The sequence below is a fragment of the Hydra vulgaris genome, chromosome 01 (assembly GCF_038396675.1).
Source record: "Hydra vulgaris chromosome 01, alternate assembly HydraT2T_AEP".
In the NCBI taxonomy this organism is placed as follows: domain Eukaryota; kingdom Metazoa; phylum Cnidaria; class Hydrozoa; order Anthoathecata; family Hydridae; genus Hydra; species Hydra vulgaris.
The window spans coordinates 27498517-27519394 of record NC_088920.1 but is presented as its reverse complement, the minus strand read 5'-3'; the positions used below and the strand labels follow the sequence as shown (position 1 = coordinate 27519394).

The 20878-nt window shown below is 25.5% G+C and overlaps 1 protein-coding gene across 1 annotated transcript; it reads left to right on the top strand.

Moving 5' to 3' along the window:
* The first annotated feature begins 1213 nt into the window (after window positions 1-1213).
* On the top strand, window positions 1214-20135 carry LOC100205159 (ras-related protein Rab-6A). The gene is made up of 7 exons (XM_065787804.1): window positions 1214-1353; window positions 15630-15688; window positions 15954-16007; window positions 18719-18824; window positions 19050-19158; window positions 19240-19333; window positions 19404-20135. Exons 1-7 carry the CDS (start codon window positions 1290-1292, stop codon window positions 19536-19538), a joined length of 621 nt encoding a protein of 206 aa, XP_065643876.1. The 5' UTR covers window positions 1214-1289; the 3' UTR covers window positions 19539-20135.
* The last annotated feature ends 743 nt before the right edge of the window (window positions 20136-20878 follow it).

The window sequence follows — 20878 nt, the reverse complement described above, 5'->3', positions numbered from 1 at the left end:
CTGGGTAGTTATTTTAATGTTTAGCTGATTTAGTTTTTAGACATTTGACATGGAGTTTTTGCTTTATTTTAGATAATGTTTTTACAAGATATGTCTTTGGCGTTTTTTTTTTTGTTTTTTTTCCTTTCTTTTTAAATTACACTCGGCCAATAAGAAAAAGATATATACATTTGTAATTTTTAAATATTCATTACATGATTAGGGCTAGAAGAGGGCAAACTTAGTCTAATCACCAAACCCTGAAAAATGCATCACAGCGTTTAAAATATTTAGTATTACAAAGAATAAAATTTAAGAATTGTTTTTTAAAATATACAATCGTAATTTATAAATAATTATTATACGATCAGGGCTAGAAGAAGATAAACTTAGTTTTATCATCAAGCCTCAAAAAATCCATGATAGTGTTTAAAATATTTAGTATTTGAAAGAAAAAACTTTAAGAATTGTTTTGTAAAATATAGGTATATACAGAATGTAGAAATATAGAATATAGAAAATATATAAACAAAATTTGTTAATATTAAAATATATTAAATATATACAAAATAATATTTAAGAATTGGTTTGAAAATAAGATATAATCTAAAAAATACTTTTTATTGTGTTCAGAATTATTTTACATTTATTTACATTATTTCATCCAGTATTATTTTCTATTTGTAAAAATTTGTAAAAATTTTAAAAAAAGAAACATATAGGTATATATTATTATTGAAGTTAATACATCTTCAGTCTTAATTTAAAAGTTGTTAATAAGTTCATGACAGTCAGTATCAACAACTTTTACAACTATCAACTTTTCTATTGTTGCCTAAGGCGTATTTGTTTTGTTGTCAGCACTTATGCAGAGAATAAATAACTAATATTTTAATATATTTCATATTATATTATAAGTGCCTATATTTTTATATATTTTATATTACAGTTGCCTAAAAACATTATTTTTAGGCAACATATTTTGAAAAACTCAGTTAAAATATTATCAATTAATAAGAATGAACGATTTGTAATTCTAGTAGATTTATCTGATGTGGGTTTCTGTTTAGAATAAATGGTTACGAAACTTTATGTTTTGTTTTCCATTACATTATAAACAATGTGCATGCATTTGTGCGACTTTATTTAACATTTGTGCGACTTTAATTATCAGTTGATAATCTGATATTTAAAAAGACTTTCAACATTTTGAATTAATGATTTATTTGAAAAAAAGTTATATATAATATTTCCCTTTTCAGCATGCTTTTAATCTAACAATTTATAAAGAAGAATGTGCTTGAGGGAAAATGAATCTTGATGAGAATGTAGAGATTAAAAAAAATAAGCTTGTTTTCTTGGGAGAGCAAAGTGGTAAGTTTTACATAATTGATTTAAGAAATATTTTATTGTAATTTTTTTTATGTAAGTTAATGTATGTATGTGTGTGTGTGTGTGTGTGTGTATATATATATATATATATATATATATATATATATATATATATATATATATATATATATATATATATATATATATATATATATATGCAGTAGTGGTGTCATGGTAGAGGGCTTGCTTTATAAGCAAGAGGTTCCTAGTTTGATCCCCACCAGGTCTCTGGTAGTACCGCGCTTAACTTGTTTCTCTGCACAGCGGCCTTGTTCGTCAAGGTTCATGTTTCGGGATTATAACCACGATTAAGTAGCCTCCTCATCTGCAATGGTCTTCTCGGCCTTTTAGTAGTAAACATTATATAGCAGAGTTCCCACTCCTCCTTAAATACCTTAAATATCCTTAAAAAATAAAAACCTAGTTAAATGTTCTTAAATAACCTTATAAAAAAGTAAAATTTGACTGCTCTCCTTAATTTCTCCTTATTATTATTTTTTTAATCATCTGGGAAATTTTTTAAAGTGAATGGATTACACTTATTAATAAAGAAGAAAATATATAGCTCTTTGATAGTTTGCAAACCTATATTTTTATTATATGTTTATATTTATGTATATATATATAAAGTAATATATTAACTTATAATAATTTCTCTGTTTATATTTAAAATTTATTAAAAAAATAAGATTCTGTGTTTAATGTGATCGTTTTCTCCTTAATTCTCTGTACTTTTTCTTTCAAAAAGTTGTCGTTCGCGACCAAAACTCCTTAAATATTAGGAAAATATCTCCTTAAAACCCTTACTTTTAGCCTCAGTTCATAATAGTGGGCACCCTGTATAGTTATTTTTTACTTTATCTTGTCAAACAAACATAAAAAAGCTCTGATATCATTCAATAAGTGCTCTTGCTGAAGAAGTACAGATAATAAAATTATATATATATATATATATATATATATATATATATATATATATATATATATATATATATATATATATATATATATATATAATTTTATTATCTATAATAAAATTATATATATATATATATATATATATATATATATATATATATATATATATATATATATATATATATATATATATATATATATATATATATATATATATATATATATATATAAGAGAAGGCATGCGATTTCAAGTCTTTATATGACCACGCAAATAATATTCTGTTTTGACGATTTAACCACGGTTTTTAACAAATGCGCTGAAAAATTGGTTTTTAATTATGCTGAAAATAAATAACTTCGACACGTTTATCTTTACTAACGATTTTATTAGCAAAACACTTTTAAATAAAGTAGCTAATGATTTTAATTAAAGTATTATTGAAAGTTGTATAAAGTTTTAATTTATATTATTTTAGTATAAACTATATAAGATTTTTTTATAAGTAAAATTAAAAAAAAAAGTAATAAAAAAATTTTTAATTTTATAAGCGACAACTTTAAACAGCTATTTTCTCTTTATTTAATAAACTTTATATAAGAATCATTAAAGTTAATTCACTCAAAAAGTAAAAAGATTTTGTTGAGAAGAAAAAAAAGACTAACTTTTTTGAAAGCCGTTTGAATTAAATAACTTTGATTTTTACTTATGTTTTTATATTATTGAAACGCATTTATATAAAGTAACAAATCACTGCTTATGGTTTTTATAAAAATATTAATGAATAGTATATATATTATTTATATTTATATAAGTATGTATTTTTTATTATAAGTGTCTTCAAATAAAATAAAAAAATTATATAAACTTTTTAAATAAACGATTTAATTATTTTTTCTTTTGTTTACGTTACTGCGAAGAATTGTTAAGAATCTTTTTTTAAACTTATAAATGCATTTATTAAACAATTTTAAGCATATTTAATAAACAATCGTTAGATGTAAGTCGTTAATTTATTTAAAAAAAGTTTCGCATAATATTATAAAAACATTAGTAAAGAATAACGATTCAAATTTGTTTATTCCAAACGTAATTTAGATAATCTTATTGTTATAGTTTATTATTTATTTTAGTTAGGTTTTAATTTGATTTTTTTCTATTTTAGTTTTAGTCAAGTTATTTTATTTTTCATTATTTTTTTTATAAAGACTTATTTGCTTCTTTTACAAGTTTTTTTTTTAAGTTTTTTCATAGTTAAGATAATTTTTTCAGCGCATTTTTAAAATGCATACAAATTTTCAAAACATATTAACAGCCGTGGTCAAGTTTTAAAATCAAATAGTATTTGCGTGGTCATATTATGACGTGAAATCGCATGCCAACCCTGAGCTCCCTAAAACACCTGGTCAATAACTTGTGTATAAATGCTTTGCCCAGTTGACTCACCGTAACCTATTTTTGAACATATAACCAACCTATCAAAGGCTAAAGAATTATGCTTTATCTCCAACTTTTGCAATGCAGTATGATCTAGCAAAGCCTAAGCGACAAATAGTTTAATAGATTTTTGTAATTGAACCCTAGAATAAATGAGTTGGATACTATTAAAGTTAAAATAATAGTGTTTTAAAGCACTTTTTTTCCACGCAGAGCCAGTTGTAAGCATTTCACTTTTTTTTTTTCTTTTTTTTTTTATGTTTTTGAATTGATTTGTTTCTTTAGCCTCAAGTAAACTTTGTTGAGTTGTACTGTTTTTTTATTTTATTTTTATCATAATATTACATAATGATCAACAGGGGTATCTTTAGCTCCAGATGCAGGGAAGTCTATATTCCTAGTTACCTCAGTTTCAGGGGCCCCATTTTTTTTAGGAAAAATGTGTTTCTTATTTCTTATGGTAATAATAAAAATATTTTGTTAAGTGATTTTCTACTAATTTATATTTATATGTATATATGTGTGTATATGTGTGTGGGTGTATGTGTATATATATATATATATATATATATATATATATATATATATATATATATATATATATATATATATATATATATATACAGACACACGCTCAGACTTTTAGTCGGCAACTAAAAGTAACTAGTTTTTTAATGTTAAGCCAACATTTTGAGTTGCCCATCGCTATTTTCAGCAGAGTTCTTGCATAGTCTAGTCATTTTTCCTTATAGGGCTAGGTGTTTTCCTAATAGGCTAGGCTGTAAAAATGAGACTTTTTGCAAACCCGGCCCCGACAAAATTATAAGATTTAACTGGGGTTGATAGCCGAGGCTAGAAATTTTTTGATGTTTTTTGTAGTATAATTTTATACTTACATTTACTACTTATAAAATACTGGTATTTATTTATATATTTTTAAAATCAAATTTACTTCCAACAAGATTGCAAGCAACCGCTATTAACTTATGAGTTATTTTAAAATATAGGATAAATTAAAGACTAGAAAATGGTCAACTGAAGTTGCTGGATGTATTAAAAAGGAAAACAGGAAGATGGGGAAGAGTTATAAGGTTTTTTTGCTGTGCAAGGAAAAAAGCTGGATTAATAAAATTTTTTATAACACAAAGGGACAGATACAGTAAAAAGAATGCAACTTGTTAAATAAGAAGCCAAGTAAGAATGAGTTTGGTTTATCGTAATAGAGATGGTAGCTCGTTTGAGCATCTACCATGATAGTATTTGTAGAAAAAAGAGAGAAATGCAAACTTACAACAATGGGAGTGGTTCAAGCCTGGCAGATAAAGCAGGTCTAATTACATTTACATTGTGCTTTTAGACTTTGTCTGAGAGCAAGAGGGTTGTTATTCGTCAATATAGGACTGCCAGCAATATTGCAATATTTTTTTGCAGTTAATAAATGAGTTTTGTTGCCTAAAAAAAATTGTGGATTTTAAGTCCACAATTTAAATCCACAAGTCATTGCAAGCCTTAGGCTGTTACAAAAGAGAGATCAGATTAAAAGCCGGCTGCTTGTTCTAAGCAATCAAAAAGTGAAGATTTTTGTCAAGACAAGAGTATAAAGTTGAGTCGTCAGCAAATAGAGGCACTTTAGATGTAAAATTTTCATAAAGATTGTTATTTTAGATAAGAAACATTACAATAGCAATGATAAAACTTTGCAATACCCTTAAAGTTACTTGAAATAAAGAGAAGTGTAGGCCTTCAAGAATAACTTTTAATACTGCAGTTAGAAATAAATAATTTAATAATCTCAGAAAACTTTATATAAAGAAGAGAGAGGTCAAAGTGCTTTCCAGAGTTTTGAAAAATTGAACCACTTATTTAGCACTTTTTAAAAATTTTGGAAAAAATTAAAGGAAATTCTGGAGAACACTTTTTTAAGACAATGATGGAAATCTTGTCTGGAGAACAAACTGTAATAGTGTTTAATTGAGAATTGGCTTTAGCATTAGAAGCCATAGTGATTTAGATGTTTAAGAATAGGTTAATCTGCTTAACTGGCAGGAATGTGGCCGTTAGATTCAAGAGTTAAATTAGAGTAAGATTTCTTTGCAAAAAAAAACTCTGCCTTATTCTGGGGAGAAGTAAAAAGATCAGACCCATGAATTAGAGATCAAATGTTAAGCTTATTTTAGTTAATGAAACTGTTGAAGATTTAGCAAAAGTCTCTAGAACCTAAGATCTGAGATAAGAAACAAGGTTTAGTAAACTGAGAATAACAGAGCTTAACATCAGACAGGACATTTTTACATTGGCTTCTTGGAATAATAAAAGGACATTTGTTTATAAGAGAGATGTTCTGAAAAAAATGATTACTGTTTAATAAAGGAACTGCTTGATATGGTAAAAAATGCAAAGTAGAATAAGGGTTGACTTAATACAAACATATATGTTTGGTATTTATTTAGATGCTGGTAAACAATATCATTTCATATTTATATAAACTTTAGTATTTATAAGGTTTAATATTTGACGAAAGAAAAGATGATTAGATGGATGTGTGGTGTGACTCTAACACGACAAGAAAAGCAGGCATAGTCTTATACAGATTAGGAAAAGACGTCTTATTGGACAACATTTGTTAGAGAAGATTAAAGTGAATAAGGTATCAGCGTGTAGAGAGGGAGCAGTTTCAGTAGAAAATAGTAGTGATAGAAGTAAGAAAACTTGAAGAGAGTGCCTTACATATAGTATGAATGAGCTTTAGTTAAGAAAAAAATGCTCTAGATTGTATATATTAGAGACACAGCAAAAAAGAGTAAGGCTAAAGCCTGATGATGATGATGATAATGACCATGATGGTAATGATGACTATGATGATCATGTTGATCGTGATGATGTTTATATAAGCATATATATACAAAATATAACATGAATTTTGAATTATAAAAATATACTTTAGGATGTATAATTGTTTATGCAGCCCCGGTCACAAACCTGGCCCCAGTCCTGGCCCTGGTCAAAAATCAACCCCGGTCACTTACAAGCTAAGTGTAGACAAGAAATATTTTGTGAAAGCAAAAGTATTATTAAAAACTGTTGATAACAGTTTTTCACACTTGACTTGAGTGCTTGTTTTATAAAAAAAATAGGCTCTTTTTTACAACAACAAGTCTTGATAAATATGAAAAAACAATTTACAAATACTTTATAACCCTTTGCTTTTAATGTGTTGTAATTTTTAAGATCTTATTTATTACAGGAGCCTGAACACTATTGATATTTTGAAAGTATTTTAAAATACTGTGTTGTAATTAAATTTAATTTTAAAAAATCATTTGAACTAATACATCAAAAGTTATAGATAGAATCTAAATTCGGTATTTTAAAAATATTATATTTCCTTATAATTTATTTCTTAAAACAATTTAAACAGTTTCATAACCTTTTTGTTGTTTATCACAGTTTATTTATTTTAATTTTTACATATTTAATGTAATATTTTTAATAAAGGTTATAAACAATTTATAGATACATGTTATCAGTTACCAATAAGATATTTGTAGACGTAATTTATGTTCATAAATGTATTATGTCAAAAGAACTTTACATGATTTTGAATTAATAAGAAAGAAGCAAAAAATTTCAAATACAATTGTGAAAAGAATTCTCTTAAACAAAAACACTTCTCCCTTATTAAAAAAAAAAGTTTTTAATTTGATTTCGCATATTATAATTTATGATGGAGAGACATGTTTTATGTAATGAATTAGTTAGCAGATAATTTCTTTGATAAAATTTAAGAAATTATTTTATATTCCTTTGAAACTAAATTTTACACTTAGCGTTTTACTATTTTACATTCCTTTAAAACTAAATTTAATTTTTTAAATCATATTTAATTTTAATTTCAAAAAATTTATTTTAAAATTTTAAAAATAAAATAGTTTGCTTCTTTAAAAAATTTACAGTGGTGAAATTTTTTTTACAACCTAATACTTCCTGAATAAACGTCACATAAACATATTTAAAATTTTCAAAATAAAAAAGTTTTCGCTTAATGTAAAACTGCTGAATACATACTCCACATTATGTACATAAAGTACAAGCTAAAAGATGTTCAAATGTAAGAGCTTTAACTATAACTCACACTTCCTAAAATGGTTTATGGGAGCAATTTACAGCTCTCGCAAAAGTATAATTTTTTCTAACAAAATTACAGTAATCATTATAACTAAAATAAAAAACACAAAGTCATTTTTATAAAAATAAATAAATTGGTTGCATAAAAACTGTAATACTTTTTAAAAGGCATGGTTGTTGCAAAAAAAAAGTTAAAAAAGCACAGATTTAAATGCAAATATTTTTGATTAGATTAGACTATTTGATAAATATAAAATTATTACACTGTAAATTGTTGCATAATAATTTTTATTTTATGTAATTAATTTTATTTGATACATTAATAACTTTTATATGTTATTCACTTTTATTATGGAATTTTTATTTGTTGTAATAATTCTTAAAATGCCTGCATTCTATTACAATAAGAAAATATAAAACATTTTTTTTATAAGCAATAAAAACTTTTATAGCTCTTTGTCAAATTTTTTATTAGATAAGTTGTTAATAAATAAATGAGTAAATGAGTAGCTAGTGTGAAAACCCAAAGGCAAGGCTTGCCTGAAAAATATTTTCATGGCACAGTAAATGACGCTTGTTTTATATATTTATATATATATATATATATATATAATATATATATATATATATATATATATATATATACATATATATTCATTCTTGTAACATTAATGTTACAAGCATATGCTTGTAACACCTATAAAACTAAATTTTGTAATGAATAAGCAGATAGTTTGTGCAAAAACTAAAAGCTCTCGTAAAAAGCTGTTTAGAGGAGCAGCTCGCGTGCCTCTATATTATTTTAGTGCAGCTTTTCTCTGCTTTTGCACTCATTTACTCTCGCCAAGGCCTGTATATTTTATTAAAAAAAAAAAAATTTTAATAAAATATACACCTAGCTCCCTGTGGCCCGGTTTCCTGGTCCTCTATTGCTTTGTAAATAAATAGTTGAAATTTTATTTTCAAAACCTTGAATTTTCAAAAAAGTCTCGTAAAATGGAACGCAATTACAATCTATTTAGAAGACAGAAATTTTTGATGTCATAAAATTCTTTTTATTTGTTTTTCATATTTATTGACATTTTTTGTGAAAAAGCATTTAACTAGGAAGTTCACGCTTCTTTCCTTACCAATGTCATTTATTGAGCTAGAACTGGCGTCAAATCATAAACCTCTTGGTTCTGAGCCAGATCTCTAACCACTGCACCATTGTTGCATAATTTTATTCTTTGAATATGTATGTAAGTTTTGCAAATAACAATTATTTTTTATTTTCTTAAAGGCCGCAAGTGATAAACTTGAAACTTTAAATATTCCAAGAAAAAAAGAGTAAAAAACCAATTAATAAACTTCTTGTTCCGAGACTAACTTTGTTCTTAAGGTGGCTCATATAGAAAAAAAAAATTTTTAATAGAAAAAATTGTAATGGTTCATAAATATTTTATTTTATTTTTGATGATAAATAAAACTCAAGTTTCATTAAAAAAAACTGTAAATAAATTATATTTTAAGCAACTTTCAACAAAATCAGTGGTAAAAAGGGCAAATTTGAAAAAATTCAAAACAATGTTTCTTGATTAATTTTGGTTTAAACTCAATAATTTTTTGTTTATGCTTCATTACATTGTTATCACTCATTACTAAAAGAATGAAAAAATATCGTAAATGGGACAATACTTAAAAAAATCACAAATTTATACATAAAAATAACAAACAGGTGTTACAAAAGTTGATAAACTATTCTTAGTTGATCATTTTAGTACATCTGAAATCTTAATGATTAAGGAACATTGAAAATTTCAACCAAAAAGCTTTTCTTGATCTCGAGATATTATGTTTTCAAGTTGCAAAAAAAAGGATAAAATTAAAAAGTTATGAAAACAATAACCAAAGTTTTCCAATAAATAGAAATTATTAGTAAAAAACTGAAACTGACTAATAAAAAAGTTTAAGGTAATATTAGTAAATATTTTATGGAAGTTGTACATATTTTCTGAAAGAATGATAAATTTTGCATCGAATGGTATATAAAAAAGAATTCACTTATTTTTTTTTTTTAAATGAATGTTTTTTTCTATATTAGCCACTTAAATTAAGAACAAACATCTTTTTTATTATTGTAAGAAGTTAATGTAAAAAAGTGCTGTCTGATGCTAAGCTCCATTATTCTCAGTTCACTAAATCTTGTATTTTATCTCAAAAGTTAGACTCGAGACACTTTTAGAAAATCTTCAACAGCGTCATTAACAAAAATAAGTCTAACATTCCATCTTTAATTTATGGGTCTGATCTTATTACCTAACCCAAGGGTTAGACAGAAGTATTTACAAAGAACTTTTCCTCTAATTCGACTCTTAAGTCTAATGGCCATACTCTTTCTGCCATTTCAGTTAAACAGGCTAACCCATTGTTAGATTTCCTAATCACTCCAGCTTCCATTACTAAAGTCATTTCTTAATTAAACTTTTCTATGGCTTGTGGTTTGGACAACATTCCTGTTATAGTCTTACAAAAGTGTTCTCCAGAATTCTCTTCAATTCTCTCTAATCTACTTGTTAAGTGCTTGACTGAATCTTGTTTTCCTGTCTGCTGGAAAATGAGATCTGCGGTTCCAATTTTTAAAAACTCTGGAGAACACTCTGACCTTTCCAACTATTGTCTGATCGCTCTTTTCTCTATTAGTAGCAAGGTCTTTGAACAACAACAATCAAATTTTTGAACAATCAACAAATTTCTAACATTGAATTCAATGTGACAATCAATGGAATTAGTGCGGTGTCATCATGACAATAAATGTGGAATTCAATGTGACAGTCAATGGAATTAGTGAAATCAATATGACAATCAATGGAATTAGCGCGGTAGTGGTGTAGTGATAGAGCGCTCGCTTTATAAGTGAGAGGTTCTGAGTTCGATCCCCACCATGTCCCTGGTAGTACTGCGCTCAACTTGTTTCTCCATGCAGCGGTCTTGTTCGTCAAGGTTTGTGTTTCGGAGATATAGAGTTGAGAGAGGGTTATAACCACAATAAAGTAGCCTCCTCGTCTGTAGTGGCGTTCACAGCCTTGAGGAGGTGAATCAACACAAAAAAAACTCAATCATCTTGTTCTACAATAGCTGACTTGCTAACTACTGTAGCTGAAAGATTGTGCATCATATAAAGGCAACTGAAAATCTCACCTAAAGTGGTTCTACTTGGTCACAACATAACTTTATGATCCTGTCTTTTTGAGTAGTCTTTACTTTTTGATCTATTAGAATAAGCAGCCAATCTTGAATCTCTCTTCTGTAACAGTTTAGGGTTTGCAGTGACAGTGAATTTTAACTCCAACAACACTCAGTTATTTACTGCAAATATTTATTGTAATATTGCTAACATTCCTATACTGGCGAATGGCTATCCTCTCACAGAGTCCTTTACCTTAAGTTCTTTTGTTAATCTTGTTTTTTTCCTCACACTTATAGTTCTCTTCTATCTTCATGTTTTCATGAGTTATACAACTTCTCTATCAGCTGTTTAGTTGCTATCTAGTAACACTGTTCTTTGTTATCTAGTCTAGTCTATCTTAACTCCAAACTTAATAGTAGTTGCTTGTAGCCTTGTTGGGAGGAAATACAATCCAAAGCACCTACAACTTCAAGGGACTGTAAGATATTTTTAAATTATATTTTTGATAATGAAGCACAAGATCTATTGATGTTAAAATTGTAGGCATACATGGTTAGGTTTCTGTTGGCTGTCTCCTTTTTTTTTTTTTCTGACTCTGAGATGTCAAAGAAATAAGTTAACCTTCTGTTTAGCTAATGTCCTTTTCATTTTTCCTTTTCTTGTTGTCTCTTTCTTGTTTTTTTTAGCTATCTTTACATCTGCTCCGCTCATGCTGCAGGAAAAAGATATACTGTTTGCAGATGAAGGAATTCTTAATCACCTTCAATTTGTATAACTATCTTTATGTTCTTTGAAGAAGTTATTGAATAATTTCTTTCTAACTCAGTATTAAAAGTTTTTATGATGGACAACACTGATCTGATCCAGTAAAAAATAAGTTTGTTTAAACTATTTGCTTAATAAATAGTACCATTTGCTTAACAAATAATACTATTCACCTAATGAATAGTACCTATTAGAATTAGGTCCCATAAAACATCATCAATAAATATAACATTTCCAATTTAATCCACTATTTGTTAAAATCCAGTTTAAAGTTCAAAGAATCTGATTTTAGTTTTTTTCTTCTTCTTTTTTTTTAATGGCTAAACAAATAGTTCCCTTTGAACATAACTACCAGAATAAAATTCAGGTAATATGAAATAAAACAACAAATAGCATAAATTATTTAATAAAGAGATATTTATTAGTTTTTTTGTTTTGTTTTTTTGTTCATATTATTCTATTATTAATTTGGTATCCCTCTTTTGATCATATTTTTATTTAAGTGACATAACAACGGCATAACAACAGCTTGTGTATAATTATTACAATTATTTTTATTCGCTTTTTATTTTTACTTTTATTTATTTTTTTATTATTATTATTGTTTAATTACTTACTATTTTTCATTTATAAATTTTTTAGCATCACTTTTTAGTATTTTGTTATACATAATTATACATAATACTATATCAGGGCGTCCACTTTGCTGGAAAAACTGAAAGAACTAGAAAGGACTGCTTTTGAAAAACATGCTAAAGAAACTGGAAAATGTATTTTTTGTGCGCAAAAAATACATTTTCCAGTTTTTCCATCATGTTTTTTAAAAACGGTCTTATACATTTTTCCAGCAGAGTAAACACTCTGTAAATACATATTCAAAGCAGAAATGTAAAGTTAATATCAAACAACTTTTCTCTAATTTTCTAAGCTGAATTAATAAGTTCTAAATTAGTTTTTATTGAAAAGTTTAAGTATCTAGGTACATAATTGAAAAAATGTTTCTTACAGTTAAAAAAAAAAGTATTGCTGTTTGAAAAAAAAGAAGCTAAAAATCAAGTAGTACTATTCGTTTAACAAATAGTACTATTCGTTAAAATTCCCTACCTAATTTTAATGAATAACTATTCACTATTCATTTAATGAAAGCACAATCAAAAACAAATATCCAGTGCTTAATCATGTTGGATCTCTAATAAAACAAAATTATATGAAATTTAAAAAAATGATTATATTATAAATAAAACTTATCAAAAATAAAAATTATTATCAAAAAAAATAGCAAAAAAGCACTTTTTTTTGTTTTTAGATAAGAAATGTTATTTTTTATGCATCAAAATCTAATATATTAAGTTTAAAGTAAGTTTATAATATTATTATCATTTTATCATTTTTAAATTTTTATATAATTTAGTTTGTTTTTTAATTATATAGAATATATTAGGAGAGTGCTAGAAAAAAAAAAATTTTCAATGTTGTTTTTTGAATCACCCTAATATTGATAAATGGGATAAATTTTATTTCATGGCATTTATCAATGTTTATCAATTTATCAGAGTTCCCTGCTTACATCTTCTTTTGCTACTGACTTTTCATGGAAACCTATACAAGCCATTGCAAAGTCTAAAAAGGGTCTCATTATTGTTCTCATTATTTCTGATTTCATTTTCTAACTCTATAAATGACTTACTTGTCCATCGATGGAATACTGTTGTCATATTCAGGTTAATTTTTAGTTGTATCATTTATCTTCCATCATATCAAACATGTATCTTTTATTATACATATCAAACATATATTTTTTATCATACATATCAAACATTACATATGGTGTTGATGTTTCATAGTTGTTTCATTTGTAACCTGATCACAACATTTTGTTCAGTTGAAAGTTGCAACTCAAATTCATTTGAAATTAGGTATAAGTACAGACTCAATTGTTCTAAAATGTTTTGCAACTTCTTTTTCTTGTTCCTTTACCTTTTTTTTTTAAATTACCTTTCAATTTATATTTACTATGTTTTTTAAAAAGTTTTTCCAACATTAAAAAAAAAATGTTGTTCTTACAGAGATACTTAACTATTTAAATTACAATTTGCAAGCCTTCCCGGGAAATGCGTTAGTCGCACGCCTTGTTCGCCCACTTTTAATGTAATTTTTTTATACAAGCTGACCATGGCAGTTCGCACAATTTGGATAATCCAACAAAAGTACAGACTATTTCAATAGGGGTAGTGAAAGTGAAAACAAACAAATATTTTATAGTTAAATATTTTTAGTCTTTTACATAAAAAGCTTGTTAAAAATTTTTTTTTTTTTTTTTTACAAATAAATAGCAATTAGTTTTCTTGCTTTCCTGTGCATTGATAAAAACAGTAAAGTTTAGCAAAAACATTAGAAAAACAAATTTAAAAATTGTCGATGTTTCTAACGCAAATAATAAAGTATATCCTTAACATATTGACTGAAAAAAGTTGCAAAAAAATTGTATATCAATAAATATTTTTGTTATATTCTTCTGCTTTTTTCCTCGACTTGTATCAATTTTGGTAGTGCAAACAACAAACCGCCTAAAAATATAAAAACAAAAACAGTAAAGTATTTAGTTATATTATTTTTTTGATATTTTTTGTTTTTAATATTCTAATTTTTTTAGTTTATTATATTTAGATTTTCTATTTTGTATAGTCTTTGTTTCCTTTCTTCTAGTAATGCTGTTTTATTCTCTCTAGTTTTTAACAGCTTATTTTGCCACAAATTTTTACTATATAAAAAGTTGGTCAAGTTGTCTAAAAAAGTTACTTTAATTGTGGATGAACAAGGCAAGGGACCACGCACGCTTCCCAGGAAAGGTTGATTTGGAAAAATTAGACATAGAAATGGTATATTTGTTTCAAGTGATTTTCACCAAGTTATTCATGCTAGTAATAAAGCTAACAGAATGCTTAATATGCTTAAAAAAAAAACATTTGTATTCAGGGATTTAGTGTTATGGACTAAGTTATACAAAACATATGTCAGACCTAACCTGTAATATTCAAACAGTGCTTGGTCTCCTTACACAATAAAAGATAAAAAAATTATTGAGAAAATACGATTTACAAAAGTACCAGCCATATGCAAACATCTTGTTTACGTATAGTGATGTATCTTGTTTCAAATTCAAAAGCTGGGAAGTCGTAGAATAACAGAAGACTTAATTCAAAACTTTAAAATCGATATAGGTCTTACTATTATTAATTAGCACAGTAAGCCTAATATTCATTCAGCTCAATGTGGTAAAAGAGAACAGTCTATACAAGAATTTAATAGAAATTGTGAACAACGATATCATTTCTTTAGTATTCAAGTTGCTAAACATCAGAATGCACTCAGTGATGCAATAGTAAACTGTTCGAAAATGAATAAATTTAAGCAAATGCTTGACTGTTCAATACATAGTTGCCTATAATCATTTTATTACTTTAATAGGACCTGTATCCTAGCAACTCAAATACTATTATTATTAACAAGAAATAAAAAGATCTACTTTTTGAGTAAATTTTTTTTTTAAAGGAGGCTACTCTAATGATTGGTTATTTTATTTGGAGTGTCTGAGGATTTTTCAAAAATGCTTTTATAAATATTATTCTTTTATTAAATTACCAGCTTTAGCAATTTCAGCTCAAAAAAGGTTTTTCAGATTTACCTAGACCTTGGCTAAATCTGGGAAATTTATTTAAATCGTGAAACGAACAATTTTTACTGGCACTAACATTTTCTGTGACAATTGTATAGTGATCTTGAAAATATATTTAAATAAACTAATGATATTTGTGAAATTTATGGTTTAAAATTTTTTGTTCATAGTAGGGAAAACTTCACTTATCACACGATATATGTATGATAGCTTCGACAGTACTTATCAGGTTGGTTTTTAATTTAAACTAAATATATTTAATATATACTGTTAGTTGTTATTGAATGTAGTACTTTTTTAAATATGAAATGGGACAAAAAAGAAATTTTAATACTATTTAGTTTTTTTGTTGCAGTTGTTGTTGTTGTTGTCGTTTTTTAAAGCTCAATTTTTTTTTAATATATATATTTTTTTCAATACATACATATATATATATATATATATATATATATATATATATATATATATATATATATATATATATATATATATAGGCAACAATTGGTATAGATTTTCTTTCCAAGACCTTGGCTATTGGAGACAAAAAGGTATTTTTAATTTAGCGATAAGATCACCAAAAAACATCACAACATTATTTTAGTTTTTAAACAAAAAGTTAAAAAAGTTATTTTTAAAAGAGTATTTTAGTTTTAAAAAATTATTCAAAAAAAAAAACATTCTTAAACTTGTACTTGTAAGACACAATTCGTCTTTGGTATAATAGCTTGGTGTAATAGCTTAGTGTAGTAGCTTGGTGTAAAAGCTTTGGTGTAATAGCTTGGTTTAATAGGGCTCTAAAAGTTTTTTTTTTAAATGGGTGTTGGTTACATTTAGCATTAGGATGTTGATTTTTATCTGGAAAAAAGTCTTTGAGAAGTACACTGCTGCAGTATACATATTTTTTTCTTATGACTGCTCGCTGGTCTTATTAAGAGTTCCATTTATTTTAACCATAAAAGTGAAATTTACAATAATAGACTTTAAAGTTACATCAATAAGGTTAGCTGCCACTAAATGACACCTTAAAAAATAATGTTTGATGAAACATAGTTAAAGAAAATTAATAAAACTTAAAAATAAAAATAATTTGTAAAAAAAAGTTAAATTAAAGAAAAAAGTTTTAACATATCTCTTATAAATAATAGTAATAATAATATAAATAATAATAATAACATGTTTAAAATAATATTATATGTAGTAAGTAGAATATAATAAACATACAAGTTATAACAAGTAAAATAACAATTGTAAAAATATTTATAATGCAGTTTATTTTTTATAATTAAAAAATAAATATGAAAATAAATAGTATATATATATATATATATATATATATATATATATATATATATATATATATATATATATATATATATATATATATATATATATATATATATATATATATATATATATATATATATATATATTAGTAGTAAAAATGATAGTAATAAAAATATTAATAAAAAAATAATATTACCAAGTAACATAATAACTATATAAGCCAAAGAAATATATATATATTAGGCATACTTAATAAGTATTATATTCAGGGGTGCCCGCGGCGCTCTTTTTTAGTAACTATTTACATTTAAATTTTATTTATTTTGAAATCAATAATATAAAAACTGTTTAATATAATTTATTTAGTATTAAGATTAATTATATTTATTCCATATCATACAAATTATAATTTATTGTATATTTGTAATTAAATAAATAATTGTTTACTCCACAAAGCAAAATTTTTGATTTTTTTTTTGTTTAATTACATCTAAACTGACATTAAAATATTTTACTGGATGATAATGATCTTAACTAATTGATTAATTACTTAAAGTGCATGAAAATAAATTTTTATTATTATCTAATTAACCGCTAAAAAGTAATAAATTACAGCATTAGAGAATCAATGAATCAGTGACCTGTGAATTATATATTAGATATTATATTTTAATATTTGTCAAATATATGATTAGATAAAAAATTTTAGATTTAGTTTTCTATGGAGAAGAATAAAATTACTAAGAAATATAATTGGTTAAAATCTTTTTTTCTTTATTGATAAATGGTATTGATTGGTCTTAATGAGAAATTGATATTTATTAAGAGCTTGCCATATTTAACCTTGTTAAAAAGAGCGGATCAAACTCCCAATAATTTTGTTAAAAATAGTAAACCAAAAGCAAGCTGTTTTGGAAGCAATATTGCATGCTGAACATTGGATGTTAAAAAATTTGTCGAAAATTTTCCTCATGTGGAAGGAGGCTCAATAAAAATGTAAAATTATTTTGATATCCCTATCTTGTCAGTATCAAATTAGTTTAAAAAATATTGCTTTGATACTGCAAAACATTTTATGTCTAAATACCATTGGTATCTACTGTACACAAAGTTTTAGTGCATAGCATACTAGTTCTAAAAAATACAGTACTGCCAATGGGTTGTTTTAGAGTCAAAGAGTCTGAAGCTGGACATAAAGTTTATAAACATGGTAGACCATCATGTTCTCACAAAACCAACTGAGAAAATAAATCTAGAAGATATTTTCCATATAGCATTAGATGCCTCAGATCCTATCATTCTAAAGTAATAAAAAATTCACAAACAAAAATGCCATCAAATACCTCACAACATCAACAGTGAAATCAAAGAAAGTAGTGGCTACAATGACAATAATGAAACTTCTGAAGACTTAATTTCTTTTAGCTAATTAGATTTGTTAAATTGGACAATGAAATGTAATTGAAATTTATGTGATCTTTTATATATGTTTTTTTTTACAATACATAAAAATAATAGTATATAAAGTATAATTGTATTTTAATCATATAAATATTTAAGTTATAACATGTTTATTACGCAATTAGAAATCTTATGAAAAAAAAATGTATTTATTACTCTTAGTTATTTAGTGTTTTAACAAAAGTTATTAATTTATGCCGAAAAATTCGGTCTCTGAAACTATAGTTAGCAAAACCTGTGCTTATAGCAAATGTGCTTATAGTTATAGCAATTATAGTTATAGCAAATGTGCTTATATTTAGCAAAACCTGTGTCATATAGTAAGCCTAAGTTATACTAACTATAGTTAGCAAAACCTTTGCTAACTATAGTAAGCCTAAGTCTAGTTGATTTGAATACATATAAACAAGAAGCCACCATTGATGTACCTATATTGTTTTAATTGTTTTTTATTCAATTCAATGATTTGGTGTTGTTTTTAATAATCGCAAATTTTTATACAACCCTTACTTAGATTCATTTGCAAATATGGGATACAGCTGGAACTGAGAGGTTCAGAAGTCTTATACCCAATTACATTCGCGACTTATCAGCTGCTGTTGCTGTTTATGACATCACAAGTAATTTTTACTTTTTAGCTGTTATTATTTTTTATTTTAATGTTTCACATTTTATTAAGCAAATGTCTTTAGAAAACTATTTTTTGTTATTTCTTAAAATATTAAGTGTAAACTCAATTCATATTGTAAGCCTATATTGAGATTGTCAAGCATTTTATAATTAACAATTTAATTAATTATTTCTATAATAAATAATTCTGCTTAAAATTCATTTTCATTTTGAAGGTGTATCATCTTTTGACCAAGTTGAGAGATCAATAGACGATGTCCGTAAAGAAAGATCAGACGTTGTCATAGTACTTTGCGGAAATAAAACAGATCTTACTGAGAAAAGGTTTTCTAAAATATTGTAATACATTTTTAATTGTGTTTTTTATTAATAACTATATAGTTAAATTCGTATATATTTCCGTAGGAGAGTATCAATGGAACAGGGGGCACGCAGAGCAAAAGAACTTGGCGTTACATTTATGGAAGCAAGTGCTAAAACTGGTCACAATGTGAAAAAAGTAAGTTTTGCGTCTTATTTGATTTTTTACTGCATTACTTTATGTGCTAATAATAGCTTTAAATATTTAGTTATTTCTGCATATTGCATCGGCTTTAGTAAACGAAGGCAACAGCAAAAGGGAAAAATCAAAACCGATCAACATTATTGTTTCGCCTCATAATGAAAAATATATAGATCCTGACAGCAGTTATTGCGGTTGCTAGTCGTTTGTTTTTTTTTGTTTTTTTTTAATGTTTTTATTTATACCTTTTGAAAAGAAAATGTGATTTTTGTTTTTTTTTTCCTAAATAGATTCTGTTTTTTATCTAAAAAGTAAATGTCTCAAGACTTTATGTATTATTAATAACCAAAAAAAAAAAGCTATATAAACTTTAATTAGACTTTATAAACTAAAAATTAAAACTATTTTAAATAAAAAGTGTTAAAAGTATAGGAGTTTTTACTCCGCATAATATATATTCGAATAAAATGAATCTACGAGTATATATTAGAATATATATTCGAATGCATTATATATACAAATATATATTCGAATACATTTAATGTACAAATTTTTCTTTTTTTTAAAAAAAAAAATCTGTTTTATTTGTGTTAGGAAATTATATCTGAGAGTTTTATATGTTTTTGTTATGAGTTTTTATGAAAGATTATTTTTATTATTTTATTAAAATTGCTGTCTTCTTTAAATAAGCAGTTATAGATATGTGTTTTTATTTTGGAGCGTTTTATAGTTTTATAGTCAAAAATTTCAACAGGTGTGATATATGTTTAGAAAAAAAATATCAATAACAAATTAGTAACTGAAAATTTTTTTTTTTTACTCGTTTCAATTTTAGTCAAACCTGGCTTTTTTTACATTCAGAGCAAATGTCAAAAGTTTCATTTATTGATTTCAAGAGTGGTACATCGAGAATCTGATTTGTTATGTTTGATTTCTTTTTGAATCATTAGATATTTGAAAAACGCGTTTAAGCATTTTTTGTTGCAAGTCCGTCAACCGCCCCTTTTACCTTAGTTCATTATTGAGATGTAATAAATTATTTTTCTTTATTGCAAATTCATAAAGCAAATTCTTAATTCTCTTTTAGATAGGTCTAAGTTAAGGCTAATTAAAATTATGACAATGCTTAACGCCAGTTTTTATACATATATATATATATATATATATATATATATATATATATCAAAGGATTTTGCTAAAGTTTATCAGCTCTTTTAATCTGTGTCAATTAAACTGCGTAAGAAAGGCTACATCAAATAGTGCACATGTGAAACAAAGAAACATTGCGCAATAGATATAGCAAAAAAAATCATTCACAGGTGTCCTGAAAAAATGATGCTATTAAATTTCTTTGTATTTGTCCTCAAACAATAAATGGAAGTGTCCGTATGTTAATGATCGCGTTTATGTTTTAAAATAATGCGACAAATTATTATCGTATTATCTTACTACAAGAATCATACAAGGCCGTAGACAACTTTTTTTGATGTCTGAGCTAAGCAACTTTGAAACATGAAGAAAACTCAAATTTAGAGGGGCCGT